General features: G+C 40.3%; 1 protein-coding gene across 2 annotated transcripts in view; it reads right to left on the bottom strand.

The window, feature by feature from the left end:
- CDKAL1 (CDK5 regulatory subunit associated protein 1 like 1) overlaps positions 1-16062 on the bottom strand; it is a 419452-nt gene that overhangs the window by 270748 nt on the left and 132642 nt on the right. For both annotated transcript variants that reach the window (XM_069809205.1, XM_069809203.1), the window contains exon 7: positions 6927-6975. In XM_069809205.1, coding sequence (XP_069665306.1) covers positions 6927-6975 — 49 coding nt within the window. The remainder of the gene's footprint in view (positions 1-6926; positions 6976-16062) is intronic.

The raw sequence follows: 16062 nt of genomic DNA, 5'->3' as shown, positions 1-16062 counted from the left end.
CTGCAGCACTGTTTATCTCCCACTCAGTTTCTGTGAACTACTTACAAAATAAAGTTGTAACAATGACAGTCATAACAGGGATAGTCATTCCTACCAGTTTTCTAAACCAAATCAATGAAGTAGTTCTAGATCAAATCAATGAAATAACTGCACTGAGAAAAATAATTACAAAACCTACTTAAAATCCTGGATCATCTCACACACCTAATAGTCACTGCATGCCCAAAAGTATTTGAACAGGCACAGCAAAAATGGCAATAAACTTTGGTGTAAGAACAGAAACCAAATGATGGCAATGGAAATCTCTTGTCCCAGCAGATGAGATTAAGTTGAGCCACACAATTACTGATGTTTTACAAAAGCAATTAAAATCTGGCTTTGCAGAATTAGATTCTCCAGAATTACCATATATTCCTCATTGTGCTCTACTGTTTTCTTTAAATTACAGTCTACAAAGCTAAACTCACAGAATTGATACTGGCTCAGATAATTGTATTACTATTTTGAACTCGTGCCTTCAGTACATCACAATTCCCCGAAGCAGTCAGAAACGGGCAATCAAAATGCAACCCGGTGCTCTCACTGAAGTGTTCGGCTGAATGACAACCCCTTCATTTAAAAGCTGTAAGGTGGGATACCTTCGAGTCAGGTCCTTCATAAGTCAATGCTTTTTGTCAAAGTAGTTCTCAAATTAACAGAAGGAAAAAACCTGCTACTGTTTCGATAATGACACTCTTTCCACACAAAGCCATTGTCTTAGATGACAACAAAAATCTGTAATTATTTTTGTTTAAACAGGAACAGCGCCAAACTTTCCAATCCAGGGGCACAAGAAAGGGGCAGGGGGTGACATTTACCACATTATACTGTTAACCTCAGCCATTAATACAAATGGGTGATGCTGAATCTTTTAACCACGGTCATTTCACCAAGTTACTGACAAGCTGTAGTTCTGTATATCGCCTATTGAAAACCTGATTTCACCCCCCCCCCACCACTTTTTTTTAGCCTGTCAAATACAGATAGCCCCTTGTATCATTTTCACCAGTAGTGCCTTTACTATTCAACAATCTCAGTTTAAAAGGCAATTTTACTACCTAGAAATACCGTTACGGACATAGCAGTGTTCACGGGGTGTCCGTGGCGAGAGGCTGCAGGGCAGGCTTATTCTGGAGCAGCCTGTTCCTGAAGGACTGCAGCCCGTGGAGAGGACCCACGGCGGAGAGGTTCTCGGAGGACTGCAGCCCGGGGGGGTGGCCCCAGGCTGGAGTAAGGGAGCAGCGTGGGGAGGCAGGAGCGGCAGAGAGGAGCTGGGATGGGCTGACCACAACCCCTGCTCCCCGTCCTCCTGCCCCGCTCGGGGCGAGGAGATAGAGGAGTCTGGGATGAAAGAGTGAAGCTGAGCCTGGGAAGAAGGGGGGGGGCAGGGAGGAAGGTAGTTTTAGTTTTTTCTTTCTTTCTCACCACCCTACTCTATTTTTAATTGACAATAAATTAAATTAATTTTCCCCAAGTCGAGTCTGTTTTGCCCATGACAGTAATTGGTAAGTGATCTCCCTGTCCTTATCGTGACCCATGAGCTATTCCATCCTATTTTCTCCCCTGTCCTGTGGAGGAGGGGGAGCAAGAGAGCGGCTGGGCGGGGGTCTGGCAGCCAGCCGAGGTCAACCCACACACAGTGAAATAAATAAAACAACCCATGCAAAACCGTGTCGTCGTCCCCCCCTTCTATCTCCTTTTAAAGGACATAGAAACAGAAACAGGGACTCAATGAGGCCACTACCCTCCCTCTGACCCTCCTCAAGCTGCACTTTGGCACAAACAGTCAGTTTCCTGACTGGGAGCCAAATGATACTTTTCCTCAGAAAAGGAACTCCTGACTCCTCCAATTTTTATTCTTCATTTGGCTTGTCATCAGCTTCTTAACTCAAGTCCACGCTTCCCACAATCACAGAAATTGAAAAGAGTATTTCATCTACTGTTATCAGCAGATTACAGTGAAATCAAACAGCCCATATAAATACTATTTAATATGCTGGCATTCATATACATACATATATTTACACACACACTCGCTCTAAGGTAGGCAATCCAGTATAAATTCTACACTTTAGCCTATATATAATATAGGCAACCATTTATCTGCTCATTTTCATACAAACTGACACTGCAACTATCAGCAGTCCGTAATTACTAACCACATGAGGACAATCTAACAGATTAGTAAATATTGGTTAATATTTAAACTGAGAATGGATGGGCAACTTCACCAGACAGGTCAACGTGACTGAAATCAAGAAAGGTTAACTATAAAAGGCTCAACCCTGAAGTAATTTCCTTTGGTTGTTTTTTACAATCAAGTCTAATGACCCATTGTAAAACTATGTTTTGTGAAAGCATTAGACGGACACAATATGGACTAAACTCAACTCAGCCTGTGTCCCTCATCTCCCCAAGGCCTAAGCTAAAAGCAGACTGTACACAAATACCCTGGTTCCACACCTCCCACCCCCAGAAAGCTTTAATAACATGGGATTTGAGAGCTAGCATGTCTAGAAAGGGGGGAAAGACCCAAATCTCCGAAGACCTAAATTCAAAACCAAGAAAAGAAGAATTTCTACATTAGCAGTTAAAATTTCTCTTTTAAATTACACAATAAATGCATTACCTTGCCTATTGCTTATACCCAAGTTTTTATACACATGGTATGGTTTTTTTTAAAGACAGCTTTTAAAGTGGTTCATAAAATGCTGACTTGAGCAATCACCATAAAGACATTCTGTGGTTCCCATCACAGACAGATCTTCATCTTACTGGGACATACTATAGAGACTGATCAGCCCAAACAGCTTTTAAATTCTGTACAGAATTTTTACTTAATGATGGAACATACATCAGTTGTAACCCTGTTTTCTCCTACCTCAGACACTGCAACTCCTTAGCAATACTTCCCTAACATACTATGTCATCATAACATGTTACTGGGAAACTAAGCACACAAGTGGAAATGGGTGCCCCAATGATGTAAAAATTACTGTAATCTAGTATTATAATTTGGGTAATGTGCAGATGAAGTAAGGTTTACTAAAAGCAAGGTTAAATCAGAGCCTTGCATGATGAAACTGTTCTGTGTATCAGCAAGACTGACACACGCTGGCTACACAATTGTGGCTGTCACTGTGAGAAACCCAACTCTGAGGCTGAGATCGAATTAACTTGTCTAGCTCCTAGCAGGCAGTATAGAAGTTTCAGATTATACATTACAATATCATAGTAAAAACACCTGAAGATGCCTCCAGTTAAAATACATTTTGGGACACTGTATAAATATTAATCAGACATGACCTGTGTACAAATACTGCACAGTTACTAAAGATCACTTCCAGAAATGACAGTTTGCCTGACAATTTACGTGATAATTGGGAAATTTCAAAGTTTCATAAGACTTGTGATAAAAGTCAGGGTGATATAAAAATGAGAAATCACAGTTTCTCAAAAATTCTGTCTCTCCTTTGGCTGTTGGTGCAATAATAAACATGAACATACTTCTTTTCCATTTTCTGATGAAGAAGGATAAAAAGATAAAGTCATATAAAAAGTATTTGAGAATCATCTCAATGGAGAGTTGGGAACCAGCAATTACAGTTGAAGTAAAGACCAGCATAAAGATCTACTTCTCAAAACCATCTCTTGAACCAGCAGAATGACACTGTTCTGAAGAAGGTTTCCTGACAATGCCTTGAAGACTGAGAAATAAAGCCAGAAGAAATCCCTTCATATTTTATAGAAAGAGTTCTAAATAATTTCAAGAAAGTAATTTTCTTTGGGAGTACAGTAACCTTTCAAGCAAATCCAACCGGGGAGCCATTTTCTTGGAAAACTAGAAAGATGACTATTAGAAAAAAAAAGAAAAAAAAAGGCGGGGGAGGATGCAAATTGTTTTTACAAAGTCTCCCTTTTTATTAACTGCGCACTACAAAATTCAAGCATCCAAGAAAAATCTAAGGTACCCCTTAAGAAAGTGGAACCCAAGGAAAGCTAGACTTTTAGACTTAAAACTGGCAACTAAGATAACCACCTTGGAATCTGGACAAAATGCGGACAACTCAGGCCAACCAATCTACAGAGACAGCTGCCCTACAGAGTGCAGGTGCTATGCAGTTTAAAAACTTACTCAATTTCAATATTCAGTTGAAATTTTTTTAAACTTTCAATATTTTTAAAACTTTCGATATATACATAGGCACGCTATGAGAGTATACCACTCATGCAACCTTTTTATTTTCATTTTAAAAAATAGGTGAAGAAAGTTGTATCATACAACTACGACAGACAACCAACTTCAAACTTGCTAATATAAGCTGGCTCTGAATTCAGAATTTGTATTGAATCCCCTGTCCCACATCAGTTCCATCTCCTGAACCCATTTGCGGCTTCAGAAGTTGTTACTAATGATGTAAACTTATGAAGACAGAGGGTTATAATTTGTTTAGCTTTACGTAAATGAATTTAAGTTTCTACCATGTATCTATTTTACAAATATATAAAATATTCTTAACCAACAGTCCTGTTATCTACAGTATTTTACTTCACTTGGATAATGAAAGTTCATGGTTAGTCTCATAAAGCACACTGAAAAAGAGCTTCACATTCTTCTCTAGTAGTGGAAAACGATTCCCAAATACATAAATTGATGCATTATCTTTACACAAATTTGAATGAAAGAAACATAAGGTAAAACTCCTTTTCTTACGGTTGGCTTTTGCAAAAGTAAACTGCTATCATGTGCTATGACCCCCGTCAATTTGTCGATTCTCTTGCCAATGGAAATTCCATTTTTCACAGAAGGTTTGAGGTTGGCAGGGACCTCTGGAGGTCATCTTGTGCAAACCCCCTGCTCATGCAGGGCCCCCTAGAGCCAGTTGGCCAGGACTGTGCCTAGATAGTTTCTGAATATCTCTAAAGAGGGAGATTCCACAACCTCTCTGGGCCAGTATCACAGTGAAAAAGCATTTCCTGATGTTCAGAGGGAACCTCCTGTGTTCCAGTTTGTGCCCACTGCCTCTCGTTCTGTTACTGGGCACCACTGAAAAGAGCCTGGCTCCGTCCTCTTTGCACCCTCCCTTCAGGTATTTATATACATTGATGAGATCCCCCCTGAGCCTTCTCTTCTCCAGGCTGAACAGCCCCCGCTCTCTCAGGCTCTCCTAGGAGGACGGATGCTCCAGTCTCAGTCTCTTAACCATCTTCATAGCCCTTCGTTGGACTCTCTCCAGTATGTCCATGTGTCTCTTGCACTGGGGAGCCATTTTATTCATTTTTTTCCAATAAAACTTCAGAAATCCTGTGTTCCATTACCTTTTGAGAAATCCCTGAAGGAGTTGGCACTACATATGGAATTCAGCAGCCCACTTAGTCCATTTTATTCAAATCACTTCTAGTAAGCTAGAAACGAACCAAAATCTTTCCCAAAATTCACGCTTTTTGACGTTTAAATGTTAACACGTCTCTGAACATTATTTTCCAGAATTGTATCAATATGTAAAATGCAATCTTAAAATCAATTCAGTGAAAAACATCATTTTAACAACTGCTACTAGATTGTTTGTCTTCTTTCTAGTCATATAAAGTTCAGTCAGAATAACCTGAGTAACTATGTTATTGAAAAACCAGTGATGTCTGGAGTCAGTATAAATATTACAAAGCCCATTTTTGTAAAGGGAGGCCATGCTGACCCAGGTTATCATCTTACTCTCTCAAGAATAAATAAAATTCAGGAAAATCAGATAGGAATCTGAAATACTCTGCTGTTGTAAAATTCATGAAGCATACCCATTTCCAACACATTGTCATAAACACCATGATGTTTCTGGAAAAACAGTTTGGCTTATTTAATAACAAATATGAAGACACTGAATATATTTCTTCTTTGTCTCTGTGGTACAGTAGGTTGTACCCCCAAAAAATAGATGCCATAAGGCAAAGACAAACTGGGAAAAGTGTTAGTTGGGAGTACGTAAGAGTACAGGTTTTGTTTTTGAAAGCAGTCAAAGCAACGTGAAATCTTAAGGCCTTCAAACCACAAGCTCTAGAAGCCTTACACCATGCTACACAATTTCTTGGTAGAAGCTTCTCCATTCCTTTTAAAACTTTGCACTGTTTCTACATTTTTATGCTGTACTTCAGAAACATCATACTCCAGGATTAAAGTTACAGGCAATGTCTTGTGGACTAGACACTTGTTTATATTGAAAGTACAGCCAATTAAACTAAACCTTGTAATTTAAAGCTTCAGGGAACAGTAATTTTTATGGCCTGATAAGTAATGGAGACAAACTTAGGTAACCCAGAAAGACCCAGACAAATATATTTATTTAATAGCAAATGTTTACTAGTCAGGCTGCAGAAACAATACTGTCTTTTGCCCCCTTCACTACAAAGTACTGAGTGTACACACACGAACACAGCCAGAGAGAACAAGGAACACAGTTAGAAAAGAACATTAAACCAGCAGATAATTTATCTGTCCTGCTGAGGAAAGCTCAGGGAAGTGAGCCAAAACTTCTGAAAAGAAGAAAACACGAGAGAACTAAACATAAGAAAGCAGAGATACAGCACTGAATTAAGATAGCGCAGACACTTTAGACAATACTCCACACCCACCTACACTGATGCAACTTCAATGATTTCTTGAAGTCTCCCCTGATCATTTACCCCTGAACCCAACGGGCCACAGAGGTCCTTCCAGAAAAGTTCTCTCTGAAATTACCACTTACACAAAGCATACATGGCAAAGTACAGCACTGCCCAAACATTTAGCTAGAGGAGAAAGCAAGCATTAGGTTGATAACATAACAGCAGCACTTCTGCTAGCTACTGCTTACATCTTTCAGACTAGCTGCGATTATTCCAAGTGTGATGCTTACCTTTAATAGTTTCCTCCACAACTTCTACTACACGATCTATCTGCTGAACCTAAAAAAAGTCAGAAGGTCAATATCTAAGTAGTCAACAACTGGACATACTTTATATAAACTCTTCTTTCAAAAGTGTGTTCTTCTGGATTAAGGGGGAGTAAAGAGTTTGGGGCTATGTTTTTAGCCAGGTTTTTTTTCTGTGCATCTTGGTTCATCTGCCAAAAGTAACTTTACAACCCACCACCTATCTTAAACAAAATTTTGTCCCCCAAAATAGCAAGCTCTTGTAAATTTGGCAAAAAAAAAAAAAAAAAAAAAATCACCAAATGGCTAGAAAAGATGGACCCAAAAAAAGAGTTCAGGCCTGAACTGCTGCTCGCGGTCTGTGAAAGGCAGTGGCCACCCGGGCAGTCGGCGCCTGGGCGGCTCAAACAGCCCCTACCTGCTCCTCGGCACCAAAAGAGTGGATGGTAGAGAACATAGTAAGAAGCTGACAATACTGTGAGGGCAGGCTATAGGGGAGAAAATTAAGGAAGTGTTGCTGGGAAAAGACACTGGAATATGGGAAGGAATTAAAAATACCGTGGCCAAGTTTAAGTGAACAAGACATTGTCCTAGACTTACTGCAGGCAGTGTTTGGAAATGGAAGGAAAAGCCCTGACACTTTTCACAAGACAGAATAACATTTAATGACCATGACAGCATCTCCAGCAAAGACAACAAATTCATGTTTTAGTGTTACACTTGCCAAAATTCACCCATAACATGGAAAAACGTTCCATATTTCTTATTAGATACATTATTCTTTATTTAAAGTTAATGGCCAATATACTATAGAGAGTTTGGTATATTAGGTAAAAGGAATCAGCGTTAACACTGCAAAATTAAACACTCAAATTCTTGGAGTTGAGATTCTTCCTTCAACTGTCATCCAAACTGCCTATTCTATGTAATGTCTACTATTTATGTGCATAGATGTTTACATACAATGCAGGAAAGCCTACTTTGCATATTTAAATTAGTTTATAATTTTCCCACAATATTCCTTTTTAAACACTGCTTCTCTAAGCTGTTCCTTATATGAACTAGACTTAGTATGTTTTTTGCAGTCATTTTCCTTGGAGTTTCTTTTCCGGTTCGTTTCAAGAACAAGCAGAAAAGCACAAGCTGCAGAGGTTTCAAGAGCAGAACGTGGTCTGCAACAAGGATCCTGGAACTTGGATCCCTTGCATCAAAGCCATTAAGTCTCTGGGCCCTTAAACCACCGAGTGTGTCATTTCCTGTAAACACATGTCTGCACAACCACCTCTATTTCACATTCCTTTCCCAATTGGTCTAATAGCAGCTTAAAACAAACAAAAAAACCCCAACAAAACCCTCATGGGTAGTTGGTGTCTGATCTAGAGTTCCCAACTGAAGTCAGTGGGCCTCTCCTTGTCTGGGTGTTGGATCAAGTCCACGTAAAACTATTTGGGTTTTAATTATTTTTTTTAAAAAAACCTTTTGAAATACAGCCTTTTCAGAACACAATTGTCTGCCACTTCAGATTTCTGAATACAGTATATTAGTTACGAATTCTAGAAATTAAGTTATTTAAGGTATCACTAATATTGGCATTTTAATAATCTTATTAAAAGATATATATTTAAATCCTTTTCTGGATTACAAGCATTCATATTATAGACATATGGCAATATTTAACAATCTAAAGAAAGCACACATAAGCAGTTGTGTGGAACGCATGTGTATTTACATACTTGTGTACATATCCCCTTTAGATACAAGTTAAAAAAAATTATGGCCTAAGATACTTACATATAGACTTTCTACATAATTTCTTAAAAATAAATAAAAATATGTAACTTGAAAAAAAAAAAGGGTGCACATTTACACCTATAAATATAGACAGAGAACACAGTCTGTGCCAAATACATCGCCCAAAATAACATCACTACATATGTCAATACTAAACTGCTTAAGTTCATAATCATTTTAAAACAAGAGAATCCTGGTTGGTTCATAACCTGAACCACCTATGATTACTTTCTGTATTGTACATCCGAGGAATTTTTGCATAGCTCCAAACAAACCCCCTGTTAAATAAAGATACAGAAAAAACCCAACCGGTATATTGTATTTTCATTTTATTAGATAAATTAAATTATTCTTAACATGTCTGTCAAGAAGAAGGTTCATGTAAGTAATTAAAATTTTAGGTCTGAGAGATAATGAGTTCTGTGACTAGAAATGGGCGTTTATTCTGCCTTATGTGTTATTTCCCCCATTAAGTATTTTTCATTTGAAATTATTGGAAATTGTTTGGCTAAAGCCCCAAGTGCTCAAGAAGAAAATATGGAATGCTTCCGATCTGCATTTATGAAGATAAAAGTATTTTAGTAAGACTGAGGTGAATCTGGAGTGAGATGAGGGAAGCATTTAGAGGATTCTTGTTTGCAAAAAAAGGGGGGGGGGAGAAATCACAAAGTCATTGTAATTCAATTTTCTTGGGTATTAAAAGGCCTGCAGGATTATTTTCCCCACAACTCACTAGACTTATGGATAATTCTGTTCTGGAGTGCTATCAAAGGCATCTGTAAATCTTGAGCAGAGACCCAATAATGTCTCCAACAGGCATCAGGAAGCCCATGAAGCACAGAAACTTAAAAGTTCTTAGTGGTGTACGAAGGGAAAAGACACCATTCCTCAACATTTCTTTGCAGTGAGTCTCAATAAACCAAACCCTCAGGACCAACAGCAGGTACTTTACTGCTGGATGTAGTTCGTGCGCCGTACTTGGCTCCACACATCTTGTGAGATCTTGTTTCTAGTATAAGCATGTACATGGTGGACTTCTTTTTCCATTACAAATGGTTCTCCATTAGGACTTGGACAGAACAAAGGCTAATGGCAGACTGGAGCAGGCAGCTGAGGAGGACTACACAAGAAAAAACAAAACAAAACAAAACAAAACAACCCACCCAAGCACCATGAATCAGGGCTGATGAAGAAATCTGGGCTGAGATGGATATAGGACAAGAGCAGAGGCAAGGCCCACGGGATGAAGGAGCAGCCAAGGCAGGAAACTGGCTGATCAAAAAGCAAAGAAGAAGTTTTACCAAAGTGTGAAGCCTGAGCTGAAACAAAGACCAGGAAAAAGCCTTTGAGCCTTCCTGGTGGGATCAGAGCTAGGCGTAAGTGCAGCTCAGCAATCCTATGTATCCAGCCCGTATACGCGCACAAGGAAGACGTGAGGCAATCCATGCTGGGGCTGAAGCTGGAGGTCACTCCTCAACACGCAATTCCAAGCCAGTCACATTTCAAACCATGCACCTCCCAGGACACCCCAGCGCTCCACGGAGAGACAGAAGCCCCGAGCTCTCCAACTAAGCACCAGTTAATTAGCAAAAGGAGTATAGAAATGCACACACGTTCCATTTGTCATCAAAGAAATTCCCCCAGTTCCCTTTGTACTGTCACAGTCGCAGATGTAATCATTTGACAGATGACTGCTGGGCATCAACAGCCCAAAGACACGCTTGTGATGTGCTATGTCTGCAGCCTCCCACCAGGCGATCTGCGAGTGCAGGCAGACGTGCGTGTTGAGGATGGTCACACAAATTCTTCCAAGCTCTCAGACATGATCCAGGTTGTCTCAGAACCAGTATTAACATCCTGAAACTGTTTTGCAGGAGATGGACTCTGGAAAAAGCATAACCTCTAAGATAGCTCCTATAAACTCTGAATACTCTTAATGGGCAGTTGAGTGAGAGGTTGCACATTTACCTGACCTCTTGTACTCTGTAGAAGTCAGTGAGCCTCACACCAAAGAACGCTACCTAGAAAAGTGCATCCATGAACCTATCATGAAAGTAAGAGAAACTTTCTGACGTTCTCTTCAGGAAAGCATCAAGACCTCTGCAAAGACCCTGCACTGTCATCTGGGACGACAAAACCTCATACAAGATTTACAGTGAAATAAATGTACTTTCAGTATAATGCATCCACCGAAATACAGACAGAAGCATTCTGTGGGTAAAGATGTTTGGACCAATCCCTTTCTGAAGTGACAGGACCAACACAAAACAGGAGAGATGGTCTTCAAATGTCCCTTACGACCAAAGCCGGGTAAAAAGTGCTACAGTTAGCTCTTTTTAGTGAAGACATCAGCTGTCTTAACAGTCTTTTCTGAAAGAGAAGCCTCAGCATGCTTCTCTCTGTGGCTGCAGCCATGACAAGAAACTAGAGGGTGGTTGTGAAAACAAAGAATTTACGAATGTCCAATATTTTCTGGAGGACACAAACTGCCTTTTAATGGAGTCCGCTCCATGGGCATCTAAGACACCACAGAAAAGCTGGTTGGTTCAAGCTGCACCCCTGAAGCAGCTAAAGAATGATCTGGCCCAACTATGTATTGTAGAAAAGGTGGGAATGCGTAAGGCTTCCTGGGCAGTCTATGTGATAAAAGGTACTAATTTTCCCTCCTCTTAATACATCCCAGAGATAATTTCAGATGGAGTCAGCTGCAGGAAGCCTATTTACACCAGAGGCACACTGCCTTTTGCCAACTGTCACGGTGCTCGTGCTTTCTGGAGTCGTGCCACTGCCTGTTAGATAATGGCTGCCCTGGTCGCATCTGAAGAGGATGAAATCCTACAAAGCAAGCATTTCAATTCCTTCAGAAAATACGTCCTTATACTGTGACTTGAACTTTCTCTATCTCAGAAGAACGTGCCCACCAGGTGATGAAAAAAATCACTGTAGTGGTTGGGAAGCATCTTGGCATTCAAATCAGCAGTTTCCCTCAAATTATCTTTTGATTCTTAATGCAGTGATACCTCAACACGTCTGAGTGTAGAATACATTACACTTTGTTGTCTCCAAATCATAAGATCACAGAATAATTCCTGTGCCTGACACGCCATTTCTTGTAAGCAGTCACAAGGTGTCCACATCACCTGCCTGACGACTGCTGTTTCTGCTGGGGGACTAGGATTAACCTGGTAGAATCAGCAGCAAATAAAAACGAACCAGTGACAAAGCATGAGACCTCTGATACTTGCCACCAGTGACTGTCTTTTGGCCAAGGAGTCCATGGTTTTACCCTCTGATGAGTCTCGGCTCTCTCAGCTACTGACAGAGCTACCACCGCTGGTGAGAAATGGCAGCTAGGTCCTTCTCGCAGCCAGCCTTCTCGGGGACCTTCTCCCAGAGCGAACACAGTTGCTCCCTGCAGTCTGCTTCCCTTTCAGTGTGGAAGGAAACGCCTTCCCACCACAGCAGGTCTGAAGGTTAAAGCTTCTCTGATGTTGACAGGAAAGTGGCAATTCTCAAGAAGTTACTCCCGGAGCGTCCCCTGACTGCCCTTCTCTTGGCACGGTGACTGAGTTTCCCAGAGAGAGAAATTTCTCGGAGGTAACACAAGCCATGCCTAAGCGCATCAAGTATCAAAAAGTGACTATCAAAAAAAAGATCTTGAAGCCAGTGGAGGAGGAACAAAAACCAGAAATATTTAAGACTAGAAATGTTTCTTGAAACTAAAACACTGCAAAACGAAACAAAAAAACCTTAGCCAATAGTTGAGGGAAACTGAGGACTGGGTACCCACAATATAGGAAGGGGCAGCAGCTCGCTTAGACAGCACGAGGCTACTGCTGAAGCAAACATCATTGGCACTCGGCTGCTTATGAACACCCTGGGAGTGAGCATGCATATATATACATAAATACTTGAAGTAAAACAATCTTTTTTTCTCATCTAGGAAAAACCCTACACATCTTTGATCTTCATTCACATAGATAAGAAACAAATTGGTTAGTACACAGATAAAATAATCTTAGGGAATTACAACCCACTACTCATAAACCTAAAGATTTTAACTCCAGTTCACCAACTCTCGGTTTCATCTCACCTTGTTTAGGCAGCTCTGTCAGATATCGGATGTTAAAAGCCTACTCAGCCTATCCCCTCTCTAAAGCCAGTAAAAGGGAAATACATGCCTTCAAAAGTCACTTCAGATCTTCTAAAAATCTAAATTATCTTAGAGATAATTATCTTCATTGACCATAAAGGGAGCTGAGCAAAACAGACTCTCAAATTACAGCACTTAGGCAGTATAAATCCAGGCCTTAATACATAACTTCAAAAGGCAACATGACTAGCCACTTTGGCTTCAGAGGGATAACATCTGTGTTTAAAACCTTTGCTGACAACACTGACCGTAGTAATGGGCAACAATCTAGTTTAGGAAGGTATACGGAGAGCAGGCTCTACACAAACCTTCAAGGGAAGGCGACTACCCCAGAGAAGCATGTAAACAACTGATTTTCATTGCTAAACACTGACACAGCTGAAGTATAATTCATATCTAAATTAATTCCTCTACCTTTTGATTCATAGGACAGTAACTACCATGGAAATGTATAGTTTCTATTTGCATGTCCAATTTTCAGTTTAAAAGCAGGTGCTTAACTGCAATTCTTTCCTGACTTCCCAGGTTAAGTGTCATATCTGAATATCAGCATGGCAATTCAAAAGCCAAAGCCGACCAGCTGAGAGGTACTAACTGAGTTTGAATTTTGCATTAAATCATTATTGGCCGTAAGTTACACAAAACCAGCGTGCACCTCTTCCCAAGCTTTCAGCACACTTTCCAAGAAGTTCTGCTAATTCAAATCATTCAAAATAAAATTCCATCAAATTTGTCTTTCCTGAGGTACACAGTGGATATTTGCATTTATGCAAGGCTCCAGTTTAAGGGCAGCAAACAGAGAGGCTTACCATCCTTAATGCAGTCTGACCTTACAAACACTGCAAGGTAGGGAAGTATCATTATCTCTGTTTTGCAAACATCAGTGAAACTTGTATGAACTGAACATCAGAAATATCATACAACATATCATCCTCATTTAGGACACCAAAGCAGTAGGGATGTACAGGCATTTAGCATCTTAGTAAGGTTACACTGATTTTCTTTCACAATGGTACTGTTAAAGCTCTGCGCACTAAAGAGTTTTACAAATGGAGACCTAAGGCATATTTAATTTAGAAGTGTATACCCATTATAGATGTACCACTTGAGAAGTGTCTATTTTTCACAATGTACTTAACATTTTTTGTACTGAACCATCTACTTTGCAGTAGCGGTCCTAGCGTTATGTGCTGCTACTGGGAATGTTCAGCACTTCCACTAATCACACTCCATGGTTTCAAACTGGATATTAAAAAAAATTACCTAAAGCTTGCCTTATAGAGTAGAACAGCCACAGAAGAGGGTTATCTGGTGGTCAGGGGAATGCAGGGAGCCCCTGCAGAGAGGTTCTGACAGCTATATGTTTCTCCTGGAAGCAGTAGCTTCAGACTCAACTTGGCCGAAGAGCCTGCAGTAACTCTGCCATGCACAGGACCTCCACCTTCTGAGTCGGAGCGTAGCAGCAGAGGGAGGATTACAACCTTGGCGACACTGGATATATTTTCTGCAGACGAAAGAATGAGCTGAAATTCTTCACTTGGGGAATGGGTGTACAGCAGAAGGCAACGGACTTTTGACGCTAGATATTACATTGGGAAAAATGGGGAAGGAAGAAGAGTTGGGGTTGACATTCTCATTCAGGAAGAGAAGAGATTCATTCATCTGCAGAGCTGTTGTACGCCTTTAACTGGATACATATGTGCATTAGGCCCCATGCTTTCAGTACGTCCAGTAAGTCTGGTGATTTCAAAGTACAGATACATGGGGCTTGTAAAGCATCTTAAAACCTACGAACCCTCAGCCAACTGGTCAGAGGTTCCAACACGTAGCATGATTTGGACACCAAATACCTTAAAACTCCAGACAAGTGTCAAAGAAACAAAACACCTCATCCCATTGCAACGGTCCAACTTATCACTGGGGACAAGAGGTCGGTATGCCCTTGAATGCAACTCGGGAAGCGAGGAAACACTACACCAACCTACAGCCATTCCTGAGTCCCAGAACATAACCTGTCTGCTAAATCTTTCATTCCCCCTTGTCCCTCCCTTCCCTTCCCTTATAGTCCCCTCAAAACAATCAGCATAGACAAAGGCAGATATCCTTCTTTTTAGCAACTTACAATGAAAAGTGAGGGACAACTCTAACTGCGAGAGTTGATTTCGCTTTGCAATACCATATGTGCACTTGAGTTTGAAGTGGGTACACTGCTCTAAACATAAAGGAGTAAGCTTTGGAAACCACCTGAGCGTAAATGGCTGTGAACCTGTGTAATGCATCATTATGTGTTTCGTGTACTTTTCACACTTGGTACGTTTACTACTACCCAGAGCTTCCCCCTTCCAGAAAACAGGTCCTTTACCTTGCCATGTTATGTTAGTTTGCCTTATATACAGCCTATAGCAATGCCCCAACCCACATTATTTTTAAAAAGTGGCAATGACTTTAAAGAAACACAAAAGCACAGTAACATCACAAATGTAACAGGGATATGAAGTTGTGTCTCCTTCCCTTCTGCCCCAATCAAGTAATAAAGAACGAACAGTGGAAGTTCAGTCCTGTACTTCTCAAGTGCAGTTCAAAACAAGCCCTGAGTTACTAGAATTTCTCTGGTAGTTACATCGCAACTTCCTCCTCCGTCATAAAAAGATGAGCAGAAGAGCCCTCTGACACACTCTGCCTGCAGAAAGCCACCCCAAGGGAGTTATAATTGCTGGTAAATAACCACATTCTCAGACAACACTGTTCTTTAAAAAAAAATAGCAGAGCTTACATAAGCAACAATAAATCAACTGTATCTCTCAGCCAAGTTGAAAATGAGACCAACCTGGTGGTAAAGCAAGATTTCCAAAACTGTACAGAATCAATATCCTACTGCCAGCAGAACATTTTCTATTTCTCAATTCTGTCAAAACTGCCTTTCAAAAATATTTTGCAATAGTAAGATAACAACTCTTATCCTTTAAATACAGTCAGCCCCTCACTCACGCTCTTTGTAAAATGAGAAGAAAATCTTAAATATACAAGGAGAAAACATAGACAAAATCTGCTCTTAGCTTTGCTTTTGTTAATAGTTATGCCTAAAGTTTAAGGCTTTTCTCAGCTGAAGCATCTATTACTTCAAGTACAGTAAATTTGACCACAGCAATGACAGTTGGAAGACAGTGCATGAAGATC

Source organism: Haliaeetus albicilla, chromosome 21 (assembly GCF_947461875.1).
Source record: "Haliaeetus albicilla chromosome 21, bHalAlb1.1, whole genome shotgun sequence".
Classification (NCBI taxonomy): Eukaryota; Metazoa; Chordata; class Aves; order Accipitriformes; family Accipitridae; genus Haliaeetus; species Haliaeetus albicilla.
The sequence above is the reverse complement of the archived record's forward strand: the minus strand, read 5'-3'. Positions and strand labels throughout refer to the sequence as shown.